Genomic DNA, 16,382 nt, shown 5'->3' with positions numbered 1-16,382 from the left:
AACTCTAAAAACTTCACTTAGGTATAAACCCAAGTGGTCTAATCCAGAGCCCACCTACTATTCTGAGTATCTGTGTGAACCTAAAACATAATATTGTTCATCAAAGGTATTATATCTTATTTTACAACAGCTTTATTTTAAATATACAATAGCAAAATAATAACTATTTTGGAGGGAGTGCTAATTTTTTGTTTTCCAGATCTCTAGTGTAGCAATACATTTTAAATTTAAAAAGAAAAAGTAATACCTCAAATACCCCTAAATCACTATTATTCTTCTAAGCTTGATTGTGGGAATCTGTCACTACACTTAAGTTCATATAATTTTTTCTAAGGTCTATATATTTAGCAATTTGAACCTCTGTAGCATGTGATATTGAATGAAATAAAATTGCACATATTGTGCAATGGAAGTAACAGACATTTATTTTCATTTACACTTGTTATGAACGTCTGTGTCTTTTTCTAGTAATTTTTCCTGTTTGAAGTAAAACACTTTAGATCAATAATTTTGCCGTCACTAATAGATTTCAGCAATGATGGAATGGTAAACATGAGGCATGTTCCTCAGATTGAGGATTAATAAAATTTTAGAGCTGAAGGGGATTTTAGAGATCATCTACTCAACTTTCCATTTTACAAATAATGATACTAAACTCCCACTGAAAAAATCGAAAATATAATTTCATCCAGTGTTATTTCCCCACATAGTGGTAACAGAACCAAGCCTGGTCAGTTTCTAGTCTTTGCTATCATAGATTTTCAGAATCAAATAAGAATATATTCAGTCAACATTTTAACAGGAAAAAAAAAGGACAAACAAAAAAAGAGGTGGTGATTAGAAAAAAAATATACGTGTGTGTGTACATATATATACACATATATATGTTTACATTTTAAAGGTAGATCCAGGGTAAAATAATTAATTTTCACAATAGAGATTATTGTAGAAAAACCATTATTTCTACAGCAAAAAAAAGTAAAAGAATACATATAAAAATCATACACAGATTTTCAAGAGATCATCTGCAGGGGAAAGACCACCATCTCCTAAAAGGGTGTTGAACAGAACTCAGGTGTATCTTGAAAAAGTGTTTAATTTTCAAATAAATTTGGAAGCAATAGACTAAATAAAAGTTAAGAGGTTCCACAATTATTACTCACATCTTTAATATGCCTTCATATACTGTGAATCTCCAAATGGAGGGATACATTATGTAGCACTTTCCACATTTATTTGATCATGTAAAAGCATTTTCATATAATACATACTATAACATCTCCCGGACAAGTGTTGCTAGAACAAAATTTAGGAAACACTGGGAAGCACCATTTGTAGAAAAAAAGACTAAGACCCATAGGTGATCATAAATTCAAAATAAAGCAACATAAAGGGCTCTTTAAAAAATGGGTAAAATATTTCAATTATGTGTGTATTGCTATTCTAAAATGTCTTTAGAGAACCACTCTTTTATTATATAGAGTATGAAAAAGTGGAGGTCAATCATTGTGAGTTCTCCTGATATATAAATTAACCACCCTTCACATCACAGGGGCCTGGGTTTAAGCCATTGATTGCCACACCCTAACTTATTCCAATTCTAATTTGAAACTATCTGCCAGAGGAGCATTTTCATGGCAGAAGCAGGAGAAAGAAGAAACAGTGACTGATAAAACGAACTACATTCTCAGGGAAAAAAGAATGAAGCAAAAAGGCATCAAGACTTCAAGGAACCTCTAAAAAAAAAGTTGTCTGCTTGCTCAGCACACTTTTCCCCTTTTAGTGACAGAAACTCCTCTCCTTTTAAAGACTTCCCTTGTTCCCTCTGCTGTGGTCTGAATGTGTGTGTCCCGCTCCAAAATGTTGAAACCTGACCCCCTATCCCACCCCACCCTGTGATGGTCTTAAAGAAGTAGGACCTTTGGAGGAGATTAGGTCACAAGGGGTCCACCCTCATAAATGGGATTAGTGCCCTCATAAAAGAGGCTTAAGGGAGCCCTCTTGCCCTTTCAACATATGTGGACATAGCTAGAAAGCCACAGTTAAGAAGGCATTGTCCCTGAGGAACAGGCCCTCACCAGACCAGATCTGCTAGTGCCTTGATCTTTGACTTCCCAGCCTCCAGAACTGTAAGAAATAAATTTCTGTTATTTATAAATTACCCAGTCTAAGTATTTTGTTATAGCAGCCCACACTAAGACACCCTCTCTATGTGATTCTGGTGAGGTTACCTATTTAGTATCCCCACTCCCAAGGATGGACATGTGATACAGACCTGGCCAATCAAGCCCCAACCTCCTGGTTACAATGATGGGCTCCAAAATTGACATGTGAGTCATGCCAGGTGAGCATCCTGGAAGTTTATATACAAATGTCACGAGAAAAACAAAATTTCCTCTGACCACCATTTAACTCAGCAATTCCATTACTGGGTATATACCCAGAGAAATAGAAATCATTCTACCATAAAGACACATACACATGAATGTTCACTGTAGCACTATTCACAATAGCAAAGACATGGAATCAACCTAAATGCCCATCAATGGCAAACTGGATAAAGAAAATGTGGTTTGTATACATACATCATGGAATACTATGCAGCCATAAAAAAATGAGATCATGTCTTTTGTGGGAACATGGATGGAGCTGGAGGTCATTATCCTCAGCAAACTAATGTAGGAACAGAAAACCAAATACCAGATGTTCTCACTTATAAGTGGGAGCTAAAAGAACTCATGGACACAAAGAAGGGAACGACAGACACTGGGGCCTACTTGAGGGTAGGGGGTGGGAAGAGGGATAAGCAGGAAAAATAACTATTGGGTACCAGGCTTAGTACCTAGGTGATGAAATAATCTGTAAAACAACCCCTCTGACATGAGTTTACCTATATAACAAACCTGCACATGTACCCCTGAACCTAAAATAAAAGTTAAAAAAAAAAAAAGAAAATATTTCCTCTGGACCCACTAATTGGGAAGGGGAAAACATGAAACTGTCTATTACTATAACTTCTCAATCTACCCCCCTCTATAACCTCACAATTCTGACTATAAGAAGAAAGTCAGCCTGCAACATACTCAGAAAACAGAGCACTGAAATGGAGAGTAAGAATCCATGATTACATTGCTTCCCGATCACATTATTTGAGTCCCTTAAGTCAGCTCCTCCTCTGTAATCTATGGCTATGTAAGTTTCCCTCTTCACTTAAGCTAATTTTGATCTCAGTAACTCTCATTTGCAATAAAGAATCCTAATAAAAGGCTCCTGTGTAACTCAAGAGGTATATTCAAAAGAACTTGTAAAGCTAAAAAGCTAATACCCAATGAAGGTGGGAATATTAATTAATACATCCTTATTGGAAAGTAAATTATCTATTAAAATTTTTGAGTTCATATACCCTTGACCCCAGAATTCTACATAGTAATCTTACATTATAAAAAACTTACAAACTTGTAATGATAAATGTATGATATTATTATCTACAACATCTGTCTCAGTGAAAAATCAGAAACCTCGATGTCCATCAATTAGGGACTAATTAAATATAGCATAACCTACAATGCAATAAGACCCATTAAAGTGAAATACGTATATAAACATCTTTGAAGATCTCTATGAAATAATTCTGACATGCCGAAGAGGAGTATAATGTAGTAGTTAAGAGCTTACACTCTACGGACATATTACATAGATTCAATTTGCAGCCTGTTCGTTTACTGTACTAACTCGAGCAAGTTACTTAATCTCTCTCTGCGACAATTTCCTCAACTGTAAAATCGTGATAATACTAACTTATTATTACGAGGATTAAATGAATTAATAGGCCCTGTAACAGGCTCTAGAAGGTATTTTATACTTCATAGGCTCTCAATAAAGTTAACTACTATTATTTTCACTAATATGAAAAATGTCCAAAATATGCTACAGAGTTAGGGAGTGAAGGAAGAAAGTGCAAAATACTATGTATGAGCAAGAATCACAATCTCAAATGTCTATCAAGGTCAGGCAGCCAACACATATTAAACAGAAACTGTGGGAAACTGAAGAATGCATGTCCTATCTTTTGCTGAAAGTAACTCTAAACAACTATTATGTGAGAAACATGTTGTGTGTTGCTGAATCTTAAGAAGCAAAAAAAATAGGGATTTTATATGAAATATCTTTAAGTGTTAGAAACAAATACTTTTTCTAAAATACAGTAGGGGACTAATGAAACACTGGTCAATTAGGGCCAGTGGTCCATCAATTTGCAAGCTCTGATGTATTGTATGATATACATACACATATTCAAATATATCAAATATATGACTGTATACAAAAGAATAAACAAAAAGATTTTTTAAGTGGTTAACACTAGAGAGAAACTAGAGAAGTAATGTGATGAGGCTTAATTTCGCATTTTACCTTTCTGTATTATTACATTCTTTATAACACATAAATATACTTTAATAAATTTTTTAACTAATTAAAAGAATGACATAAGAATTCAGGAGCTTTCTTATTTGCAATTTTTTAAATTTTCTTTTATATTTTACATTGACATACAATAATTATACATACTTATGAGGTACATAGTGATGTCTCAATACATATAATGTATGGTGATCAGATTAGATAATATATCCATCATCTTGAACATTTATCATTTCTTTGTGTTGAGAACATTCAATATCCTTCTTCTAGCTATTTGAAACTATATATTACTGTTAACTATAGTCACCCTACAATGCTATAGAAGACTAGAGTTTATTTCTCCAATCTAGCTTTAATTTTGTATCCTATAACACATGTCTCCCTGTATCCCCTTCCCCCGACTCTTCCCAGTCTCTAGTATCCTCTGTTCTACTTTACTTCTATGAAACCAACTTTTTTTAGTTTCCACATAATAGTGAGGACATGCAGTGTTTAACTTTCCATTCCTGGCTTATTTCACTTAATATAACGTCCTCCAGTTCCATCCATGTTGCCATGAATAATACGATTTCATTCTTAATGGCTGAACAGTGTTACATTATGCATATATACCATAATTTCTTTGTCCATTCATCTGCTGTTGGACACCTAGATTGAGTCTATATCTTAGCTATTGTGAATAGTGCTGCAATAAATATGGTACACATGCCTCTTCCATATACTGATTTCCTTTTCTCTGGGTAAATGCCGAGTGGTGAAATTGATGGATCATATGGTAGTTCTATCTGTAGTCCTTTAAAGAACCTCTATACCGTTCTCCACAGTGGCTGTACTTGTTTACATTCCTATCAACAGTATATAAGAGGTCCCTTTCCTCTACATCCTTGGCAGCATTTGTCATTCTTTGTCTTTTTGATAACAGTGATCCTAACTGGGGTAAAAGAATACCTCACTGTGGTTTTGATTTGCATTTTCCTGATGATTAATGATGCTGAACATTGTTTAATGTATTTTTTGGCCATTTGTATGTCTTCTTTTGAGAAATATCCCATCTTTTTTTAATCAGATTGCGTTTTTTGAAGGGTTTTTTTTTGTTTTTTTCTGGGTTATTTATTTATTTTTTTGGCTGTTAAGATGTTTGAGTTTCTTGTATATCCTAGATATTAATCCCCTGTCAGATGAATAGTTCGCAAATATTTTCTCCCATTCTATAGGCTGCCTTTCATTCTGTTGGTTATTTCCTTTGCTGTATAAAAGCTTTTTAGTTTGCTATAATCCACTTGTTTATTTTTGCTTTATTTGCCTGTGCTTTTGAGGTCTTATTTATAAAACTTTTTCCAAGACCAATGTCCTGAAACATTTCCCCTATGTTTTCTTCTAGCAGTTCCATAGTTTCCTGTCTTACATGTAGGTCTTTGATTCATTTTGAGTTAATTTTTGTACAGAATAAGAGGTGGGGCTCTAGTTTCATTCTTCTGCATATGGATATCCTTTTTCCCAGAAACATTTCTCGAAGATACTGTCCTCTCATCAGCAAGTGTTCCTGGGACCTTTCTCAAAACTCAGTTGGCTGTAGATATGAGGATTAATTTCTGGGTTCTCGATTCTGTTCCTTTGGTCTATGTGTCTGTTTTTACACAAGTACCATGCTGTTTTGGTTACTCTCGCTTTGTAGTATATTTTAAAGTCTGATAGTATGATGTCTCCAGCTTTGTTATTTTTGTTCAGGATTGCTTTGGCTACCAGGTCCTTTATGGTTCCATACAAATTTTAACTTTTTTTTTCATATTTCTGTGAAGAATGTCATTGGTATAGAATGTCATTGATAGGACTGCATTGAATCTGTAGATTGCTTTGGGTAGTGCCCACTTGCAGTTTAATTCAAACGTAACTTCTACAATGTGGATATTAATTTTATGAAAGCATAATTTTTAAAGTTTAGACTATAATCAAAATGTTCTGTATAGACTCTTAGGTGAAAGTGAAAAGGGGGGCACCACCGTGTAAATGTTCCTTCATCTTTTTACGTCTGAAAATAGTATTTTTACTCTTTTCAGTTTCTTCTTCTTCTTCTTTTTTTTTTTTTTTTTGAGATGGAGTCTCACTGGTGTGGCCAGGCTGGAGTGCAGTGGCACAGTCTTGGCTCACTACAATCTCTGCCTCATGGGTTCAAGTGATTCTCCTGCCTCAGCCTCCCGAGTAGCTGGGATTACAGGCACGCACCACCATGCCTGCCTAATTTTTGTATTTTTAGTAGAGGTGGAGTTTCACCATGTTGGCCAGGATTGTCTCGATCTCCTGACTTCGTGATCCGCCCACCTCAGCCTCCCAAAGTGCTGGGATTACAGGCGTGAGCCCCTGTGCCTGGCTCAGTTTCTTATTTATAAGATATTCAACAGTTCTTAACCATTAATTAGACTTTAAAGATTGTTAATTTCAAGTGCACATTAATGTGTTTTTTAAAAGAACAAGAAATAATTAAAAGAAACATTTCATTTTTACTTAGCATTCAAACTGCACTTAATCTCTTTCACTCATAGAGTGGATTTTTATTAACATTTGCAGCATCAGGCAGACACATTTAGCCATGATCCTGAAATAGTGAAGTACTATACAAAGAAATAAATAAAGCTATTTATAATAGTAATACCCACTCATTTTCTGATGCCCTGAACCCAAAGTGAAAATATGTGCTTTTAGACCCTCACTTCAAATCTAACTGGATGTAATATCACAAATAATTCTTAGCAAGTTTATGTGGTTCCCAAGGATATAGTAGATTAGAAACCGGAAGAGGAAGGGCAAGTGGGTAAAACCTGAAAAGCATATACGTTATGGAAACATACTATCATGTCACAGTAACAGATATTCCGAATAGATTGTAGAAATATAATTGCTAGCCAGGCACGGTGGCTCACACCTGTAATCCCAGCACTTTGGGAGGCTGAGGCAGGTAGATCACTTGAGGTCAGGAGTTCAAAACCAGCCTGGCCAACATGGTAAAACTCTGTCTCTACTAAAAATACAAAAAAAAAAAAAAAAATTAGCCAGGCATGGTGGCAGGCGCCTGTAATCCCAGCTACTCGGGAGGCTGAGGCAGGAGAATCACTTGAACCCGGGAGGCAGAGGCAGGAGAATTGCTTGAACCCGGGAGGCAGAGGTTGCAGCAAGCTGAGATCGCACCACTGCATTCCAGCCTGGGTGACAGAATGAGTCCGTCTCAAAAAAAAAAAAAAGTGTGTCAAAAAAATGGCTTGACATAAAAACAGTTTTGGTGCTTGTACTTGTTATCTACTTAAAAAATAAAATATAAAAGCACTTTATTCCTTGAAATGAAACCTAAGTGAAGCATGAATGTGTCAATATTCAACTTGACTGAATAATGTTTTCACAGTAGTGCTAGAATATATGCTTCAAGACAAGAAAGATTGAACTGTCTTAATCACTATTGTATACCTCACTTAGCACAGGGCCTTGATACATAGTAGGTGTTGAATACTGAATACATTATTTCATTTCTCACATTAACCCATCAAGGTAAATACACTTACCCCCATTTAAAGGTAAGGAGGCTGTGGTAAAATGTGCTTATCTTGAAAGTGGGAGAAGAGGCATAACTTTTGACTCCTATCAGTGTTATTTTGATCACCAGAATCAATATTAACAGCATTTTCAGAATTTTTTTACCTATAATTTCAAATTTTTAAGGATATCAAATTTCATTACTCTAAAATAATCCTCACACAAACAATACCCAACTAAAACAATATACAAAATTTAATGCTATAAAACATCTCAATCACACATCATTATAAATATCATCCTATTACCAGAAAACATACCTTTTAAAAACTAATCAACCTCACTCCATCTACCCTAAACTATCCTTTTAGTAATAATAGTCAAGTTCTGGTTTACCTAAATGTTTCTCAAGGTACTATATAAATTTCACACCACCCAAATTTTTATTAAACACCTTCTATCCAATTACTTCATTAACAGATGCTATGACAAAAGGGCACAGAAGAAGTAAAGAACACAACCATATGTCTCAAGAACTTTAAAATCTACTTTGAATAAGACATGTATGCACAAAACTGTGGCAAGTTGCTCCCAAAGCAACATACAAAGAGGAAGGAACCAAAAATAACTGAGTATCTCAGCTGAAAATGCTAGGCATTTTCATATGCGTTACCTCTATTAGTTCTGAAAACTTTGTAAAGTAGGTATTGCCATCTTCATTTTGGAGAAGAAAACGGAAATTCAGAGAGGTTAAATGACTTCCCAAAATAAAGGGCAAATGAGGGTCTGAAGTCCAAGTCTATTTGACTCCAAAGTTCTATCCTTTTTAAGCTACACCATGCAGCCTCCCACATATAGATTACAGAGTATAGACAACATTTATAAACATTGTAAGGAAAATAAAGGAAGACATCATTGAAGAGAATAATTCCTAGGAAATATTTTATTGACAAAGTCAGTCCTGAGCTGTGTCTGAAACCTAAGTGCAAGACTGCTAATAACAGAAAGATTAATGTCACAAAAATTTCTAAATAAAAAATCTAAATATTTTCCTTCTTTGATCATTATTCTATTTCTTATTCTCTTGCATTTTTATGTATAACCTACCCTCCCCTATAATCATTCCCATTATAAAGACAGAAAAAAATTAACTAGGTCTAATATGCTATATTTCTCTTTCCTGCTGGTCAGAATGCTAAATGATAGAAACATATATTGCCATGAGAGCCTTGAAGTGATCTTTGAGAGTGATTTCTTCATTTTAGTGGTAAGAAAAGCTGAGAGAGGGTTATATAATATACTGAAGGTTACAAAACTTTACTAGCCAGAATAGTATGAGAACATAGTTCTTACAGTGTTCTTCCTATGATCCAGTGCTCCTTAAATTTTTTGCCATGAAGTGCCAATAACACAGAAGAATGAGGAGATCTGGAGCTCACTTGAAATATAATGGGTTCACTTGAAATTTCTTTGAAGTTTCTAATTTCATCTTAAAGCCTCACGTGAATTCTATACTTTGTGCCTAATTTACTCATGCTTATCTTAATATTAAAGTTATTTAAATTAATACCATCAAGTAAAATTGGTACTTAAAAAATTATTATGTTTGTTCCCATGGCTTAGATTCTAAGCCTTATAAGTATCCCTTGACACAACGTCATGTACTCCAGTTTGAGAAGAATGCCCCAAATTATGGTGACAATTCCTTCATCATATTTCATTTCCTTGCTGCTTTATTTTTCAAATTAAGAATTCTTTTTAAAGCATGGTAAATTTAATTACACTTTTTCAAAATGTATAAATACTGACAAAGCTACTGTTAAAATTGTTGGGGTTGTTCAAACACAAAATTTTCAAGAAGCTCTACTTAGTTAAAATTAATTTATTAAATACAATTTAGTTTATAAATTCATTAAAGAACCTGGATAGAACTTCTACCTAGCAATACTTCATTAAACATTTCCTTTTTGAGAGGTCACTCAAAAAAACTTTTTAATGAAAGTGAGATTACATGCCATTCATATTGACTACAGTCCCAATTACTTTTAAGTAGGTTAAACAATCTTTTCTTCTTCCTTGGTATTTATCTTCTCTGCCCAGATGTGAAGGAAGAAATCCTTTGTGGTTTCACTACTTTCTTTTTCAAGATCTTTTTTTTATACCTTTCAAATTCCAAATATGCTTCATTATTCTTCAATCCTATTTACAGAAACAGAGTAATAGATTTTATCTATTTTACTGATTGTTTTTAAAAACACCCTGTTCAACTTAGCCAGGAATCTATCACTAGCAAGATTAAAAATAGACTCTTATTCATCACTTCCTCCCTAAAAACATACTATTGACCTTCCACTATATGCCTGTTTGAAGTCAAATAGTCGTATGTGTTTTTAATGTATTTAAAACTCTTATTGTATAGCAACTAATACTTTTTCAAGTCTTTGGCCAGTGATGATAGTATTAAGTATATTCACTTTGAAGTCAAATTGTCACATGTGTTGTTAATATAGTTAAAATTCTTATTGTATAGCAACTAATATTTTTCAAGTCTTTGACCAATGATAATAGTACTAAGTATATTCATTAGAAATTAATTTAACATTTTCCTACTTTGACTAAACATTTAATTCTCTAATACATTGCTTCCAACAAAAAATTCACAAAATAACAATCTATTTCAAGAAATAGGATTCCTTTCAAGTCATATAGGTCAATATTAAAAACACATATTAAAAAAACAGCTAAGTTAGGCAGAACATACAGTTCCACTTAGTAGGATTTAACAGTAATTTGCCTACTTAATGACATCTATTCTCAAAACAGATATAATACGTTTATATCCTTATCAATAAATGGGCTTTTCAGAAAATAATATTGACACATAATATACCAGAACAGGTTTCAAGAATGTAAAAAAGTAAATGCTTAAACAATTGCAGAGTTATAAGGGTAGCATCTGCTTGGCTCAAACTTGTTTTTTTAATACTTTGAATGACTTCATTTATGAATAACTGAAATACTCCCTACATGTTACTGTAATATTTTGATGTTCTCATTTACAATTAGTCTTTTAACTAATCTCTAGTACCTAGTCTTATATTTGTTCCAATATTTCTTACTGATTTGAAATCAACAGGTTAGTGCAATTAAAATGTATATTACTACAGCAAAAATACGATTTTTAAAAATGCCCTTTCCCAAAAATTTGTACCTTTTTCTCATTCACGCCACTATTAGTGACAATTTAGGTAATGGATTATCATCTTTAGCTAAGTACCCTGGTATCAAACATTAGCTGTAGCGAACTAATACGATATTAAGTAGCCAATGGAATAATCTATATGATTCTACATTCTATACATACATGTAGTCATTATTTTCCTAGTAATGTTTCTGTAGAGCTTTTACAGTGGTAAAACTAGTATGCTGCTTTGATAAACAGCTTCTTTCAAAATAGAAAAAAGTATGTGAAGAGTGACATATTCCAGATATAGTGAGCCTGCTATGTAACTGGTAAGATTGACTTCAAGTATAATTACTACTAAAGCTGTTAGAAAAAAATTCTACATCTGCACCACATCTTGTTTCTAGTTTTGAAGTAGCAGATACTTGTTTACTTGCTTCATGTTACTCATTATCATATTACCTCTAGTCTCTTCTATAAATAGTAATACAAGTAGACAACATTAGACACAGAAATATTTCAAACTAGACCTTAGGTCACCAAACACCATGTGACTTTCATTTCTGTCAAGTCAACATAAGAGAGTTTCGAACAAAGTTATTGTTCTTAGAGATGGACAATAATATTCAACATAAAATGTTTCCACATACAGCCTATTTTATATACATATATGTTCTCATTTTCCTGATTTAAAAAAAGTATAATTAGAATATCCATGTTACATTAATTATCATAATCTCATTTTCAAGTGCTTAACAATTCAAAATAATGAAGCAAAAAATGCTTCTGCTAAATATTTCCCTTTCTACCATTATTCTTTCATAAACCTAATACAATTAATTTATTTAATGAGAAGTCTCAACAGACTATGTATTAAATTTGCCAAATTCACAACTGAAATGAAGATAACGAAAACATCTAATGGATGAAAAGTTTCAAAGAACAAGTATCTTTCAACAGGTAATAAAAAATGTCACAAAGAAGTCAATTAAAAACTTTAGAAATGACAATATGACTTCACAAAATACTAAGTAACATATTGTAAAATGTGTGTGTGGGTAGATCACACTTTCTACTATCTTTGTAAAATAGATGTAGATAAAATACTTAAAATTGGTATTACGAAGCACGCCAAGGAGATTTTCTAAAAGAGGCCCTCCACCCTTTAAGAGAGCCACAAATTATAATTTACAAAAACCACAGTTCAACTCAACTTTCTTAAGTATGAAATCACAATAGTTGAGTTCAGTAAAGAATAACTCTACATAGTAAAACTGCAAAACCTGAAGTTCTAGAATACACAAAATTGTACATCACAGCTTCATTTTTGTAAGTTCTTTCCCCCAAATCATATGGTGTATCACGCAAGACCACAGAAATTAAGCTGTTGATAATGAAACCCACTAGTTACAGACTTGAGAAAAATCAGTTTTCTTTCCTCTCCATCATAGTAGACAATATCTGTATCAACAAGTTTTCAAGAAAAAGCCTGAGTTATTTCTGACTTCAAATATACATGTTATCATCAAAATCTATTTTCCTCTATTATCACTTTTTCCAAATCTGTAGCTGCCTTTTCATTCCTTCAGCTACATCCTTGTTCCTGGCCCTAGACTTTTCCCGCTAGACTACTGTACCTCATTCTCAGGAGATAGCTTCCCCTGACTGTCTTTAATTCCACTGTCAATGTTAATGTTACCTTCTCTCTAACATTTTACCTATGCCACCTACCTATTCCACTTGAGCTTTTCAAGGCCTTTACATTGCATTTTTATTTCACTCAGGAGCCTCATCATCAACTACATATTTATTTATAAAGTGGCTGCTGACTTTCAACTCCCCTTAAAATTGCCGGTTTCTTCTTGACCTAGTACATGTATTAAATTCTCCCTTCAGGTAGTCACATTCGCTCCTAATCCATCTGAATACGGAATTTCTTTTGCAGTTAACCCCAAACTCATAGGTAATGTATTTAGAAAAGTTTTGCACAATAATTACATACAATGTTTCTTCATTTGTTTGCGTATCAATGTCATCCATATTAGACTGTAGGGACACCAGATAAGGGCTGCATCTTTCAAAGCAGTCTGTACAACAACACCTATCTGCTATGTCACTTCACAAAGGTAAGTTGATTCGTTAAATGAAACTATTATTTAATGGAAAGCTTAAGTAGAAAATGTTCACTTTAAAAATATTTCTATGGTTTAACTTTTAAACATCTATGGCCTTTTTTATTTCCACAGACAACTGACATATTTTGGTTTCTCACTACTCTTTTAATTGTCAAAGAACGACTAGAATTTAAAGTGCAAGTTGAGAGTGGATAAAAGATATACACTTCCACATCCCAGCATCAGATTATTCGAAAATTGGCAATGTCAGCTCCAGGAATTCTGAAATACAACTGAATCTTCACATACCCAAACAGTTTCAGGACCAAAAGAAGAGAACAGCGTACCTTCTGATTTGGGGGTTCCCTTTTCTGCAACTAGTTTAGACTAGTTTCTCTATCCAAGGGTCTTTTGATTAGGAAAATTCAATTAATCACCATCGATATACGGAAAGAATACCAGGGAAAGGCAATCCTTTACTTAAAAGAGAAAAAAAGGGGGCTTTGGATATCACCTTTTCATAAAATTCAGCAGCTAAATTAAGCTTTGCACTCAATATCTGCCGGCAGTCTCAGACATTTTTTTTTTCTACCTAATAATAAAAAAACAAGTCTTATTCAATTTAGTCCCTTCTGGAGCACCGTCTCGACCTGTCAGAATTTGACAGTTAAAGAAAAAATTAAAAAAAGAAGTAAGGGAAACACTAGGATTCCCGTCCACATTGCTTCTTTTTCCGAAATCACATCACTGAGTCTTGGATTTCCTTCACTCCAAACTAAGCCCTCAGATTCCAAATATAGTTCTTTAACCCCCGTCTCGCCACTCAATTACACATAAACCTTGCCAACTACAGAACCACAGCAGAAACCCCTACAAATCGGCTTGCTGTTCATCTTGGAAGTCATGCCCTGCAGCAACTGCCGATCGCCGAAGTGACGGATATTAACCAAATTCAGCGCAACGGAATCAGACATGCAGAACACACACGGCTTTCGCGAGGGAGGGAAACGCGACCCGGGAAAAGTGCGCTCCTCACCAGCCTCGGGACGCTCTACCGGGGTGGGGGTTCCCAGAAAGGAGTGGGAGAGGAGCCTGAGTAGGGGAATCCTGCCCTCTCAAGTAAAAAGCTGGATCCCCCGGCAGCAGGCTGCAGCCCGTCCTCGCTAAGGAAACGACGAGGCAGACAGAGGGCCTTTTGCTCGGAAAGGCAGAAGGCAGACACTTTCCGAGGTCCGGACACAAGCCGATCCCCCATCCCCCGAGGGAGGCGAAGGGTGCCCCATGGGTGGCTGAGGGGACGCCCGGCCCGCGAGGGACAACCCGAGGAGGAGCAGTTTCATCTGATTAACACCTGAGTCTCGTCCGGGCAAGCACAGCTACTGGCGTGGGGCCGCACGGGTGGGGGGAAGGGAAGGAGAGGAAGGGGGTGGAGATGGGATTCCCCCCTCTCTCTAAAGAGCACTAGCGGAGGATGCGCCCAGGCCATCCGAGAGCGGCATGCTTCAGACTGCGGAGCCGGGATCCCACCGCCTGCACCGACAGCGCGGAGCCCCGCAGCGCCCTCCGCACCGGCCCCGCGGTCCCCGGGGGCCCAGGACTTTGTCTCCGAAGGCGCTGGGGCCTGACATCCCACGGGGTCGACCCCGGCTCCTGGGGGGCTGGGGGAGGGCACCTGCGGGAACACCCCCAATCTCCGGCGGTTCTCAGCGGTTGTAAAATGCACCCCCGCGGTTCCCTTCTTCAGCCTTCCCTCCTCCCGAGGCCTCAGAAAAGGGCCACCACAGGCGAAAAGCCTAAGGCAAGTCAGGGACAGCAGCCTCATAGGTCCTGGACCTCCTCCCCCGGTTACCTGTAAGGACTCCGACACGGATTTGATGGTCGTGGTTAGTAAGGATCATTCCCTCGGTCGCCATGTTTCCCAGCGCAGTCACCGCACTGACAGGAGCCGGGAGAAACCGGAGCCCGGAGCGCGCGGGCCGGGAGCGCGCTCGCCGAGGAGAGCGCGACAGCTAGGGAGCCAGGGAAGCGCGAGGAGAGCGGGGAAGGAGGGGGAGGCCGCAGAGTGCTCAGTGGCCTGCGTGGGGGAGAGGCCGCGCAGGGAGTGCGCGGGTCCGCGGGAGGGGGCGGAGTCAGGGCGCGCGACCCCAAGTCCGGCAAGAAGGAGGCAAGCTTGGGGGGCGCGGTGGCAGCACGGGGAGAGCGCGCGGAGGCGGCGGAACGAGGCCGGAGAGAGTCGGACCGTTGTGCGGAGCGCGAGACCCAAGGCAGCTAGATGGCAGGACTGAGAGGAAAGGAGAGCACACGCTCTGGAGGTTGCGGGGGCGGACTCGGGGACAGGGGCGGAGCTACACCCCGAGGCGTGGAACTCGTGGAGAGTGAGGGGAGGAGTGAGAGCTCGGGTGCTGAGTACTGGGAGCGGGAAGGAGCCCGCCCACCCTGAGTAGGACCGCGGATCGCTCCTGGGCGCGCGAGTAGCACCGGATTGGCTGAGTGAACGCGGAGCGTGTGCGCGCGAGGCACGAACGCAATCTCGGCCGGGCCCCAGACAGAAGCAATCCCCTGCCGAGCCTGACACCTCGTTGGTTGTCCGCGCCTTAGGCTGGCTCTCGCCGGCGGGCCGGCTTTCTAAGAGGGGACCGCGGGGGGAGCGAGGCTGGCTCAGCACGCCGGGCCTCGTCTTGCAGCCCTCGGGAGCGGCCGGCCGCCCCACTGAAAGCGCTGGGGAACCTAGAGGTGTCTTAGAAAGCTGCTTGAGTGGCAGAACGGCGGCTACTATGACAGAGAGGCCGCCGTGGGCGAAGCGGGAGGTATCCTGTCCTGCCTCGTGCTAGCCGCTGAGTTCCTCAGTCGGCTCTCCCTGAAGGAGGATTTCCGCTTCACCTGTGCTTTAGGATTCCATCTCCAGTCAGTGCCTACAAGACGATCCTCACATGTGAAGCTTAGGAGTCTGAAGCAGGGCAGCTGGAGTGGAGATACCTGGCTTCTCTTCCTCCTGCTGTCCCACGGTTTTGTGGCCTTAAGCCTCTTCGCCATGAGCGCTGCTTTTAGATGAAAAGCATCAATCTCCTTAGCGAACGAGAACGTGTTCCACCTGAACCACAGTCCATTGCCGCGGCGATTTTCATTTCAGTATTCGTGGGATG

At 38.0% G+C, this 16,382-nt stretch overlaps 1 protein-coding gene across 13 annotated transcripts in view; it reads right to left on the bottom strand.

The window, feature by feature from the left end:
• The window catches only part of GPHN (gephyrin), a 682,735-nt gene extending 667,007 nt beyond the window's left edge, over positions 1–15,728 (bottom strand). For 12 of the 13 annotated variants that reach the window (XM_063651689.1, XM_063651690.1, XM_063651691.1 and 9 more), the window contains exon 1: positions 15,089–15,672. In XM_063651689.1, coding sequence (XP_063507759.1) covers positions 15,089–15,152 — 64 coding nt within the window. In that variant the 5' untranslated portion in view covers positions 15,153–15,672. Of the gene's footprint in view, positions 1–15,088 lie in introns of all 13 variants that reach the window. The other variant, XM_054448596.2, reaches the window with a different exon arrangement.
• Between the last annotated feature and the right edge of the window lie 654 nt (positions 15,729–16,382).

The sequence above is a fragment of the Pongo pygmaeus genome, chromosome 15 (genome assembly GCF_028885625.2).
Source record: "Pongo pygmaeus isolate AG05252 chromosome 15, NHGRI_mPonPyg2-v2.0_pri, whole genome shotgun sequence".
Taxonomy (NCBI): Eukaryota; Metazoa; Chordata; class Mammalia; order Primates; family Hominidae; genus Pongo; species Pongo pygmaeus.
Note: the sequence above shows the minus strand (reverse complement) of the source record. Positions and strands in the feature narration are given on the sequence as shown.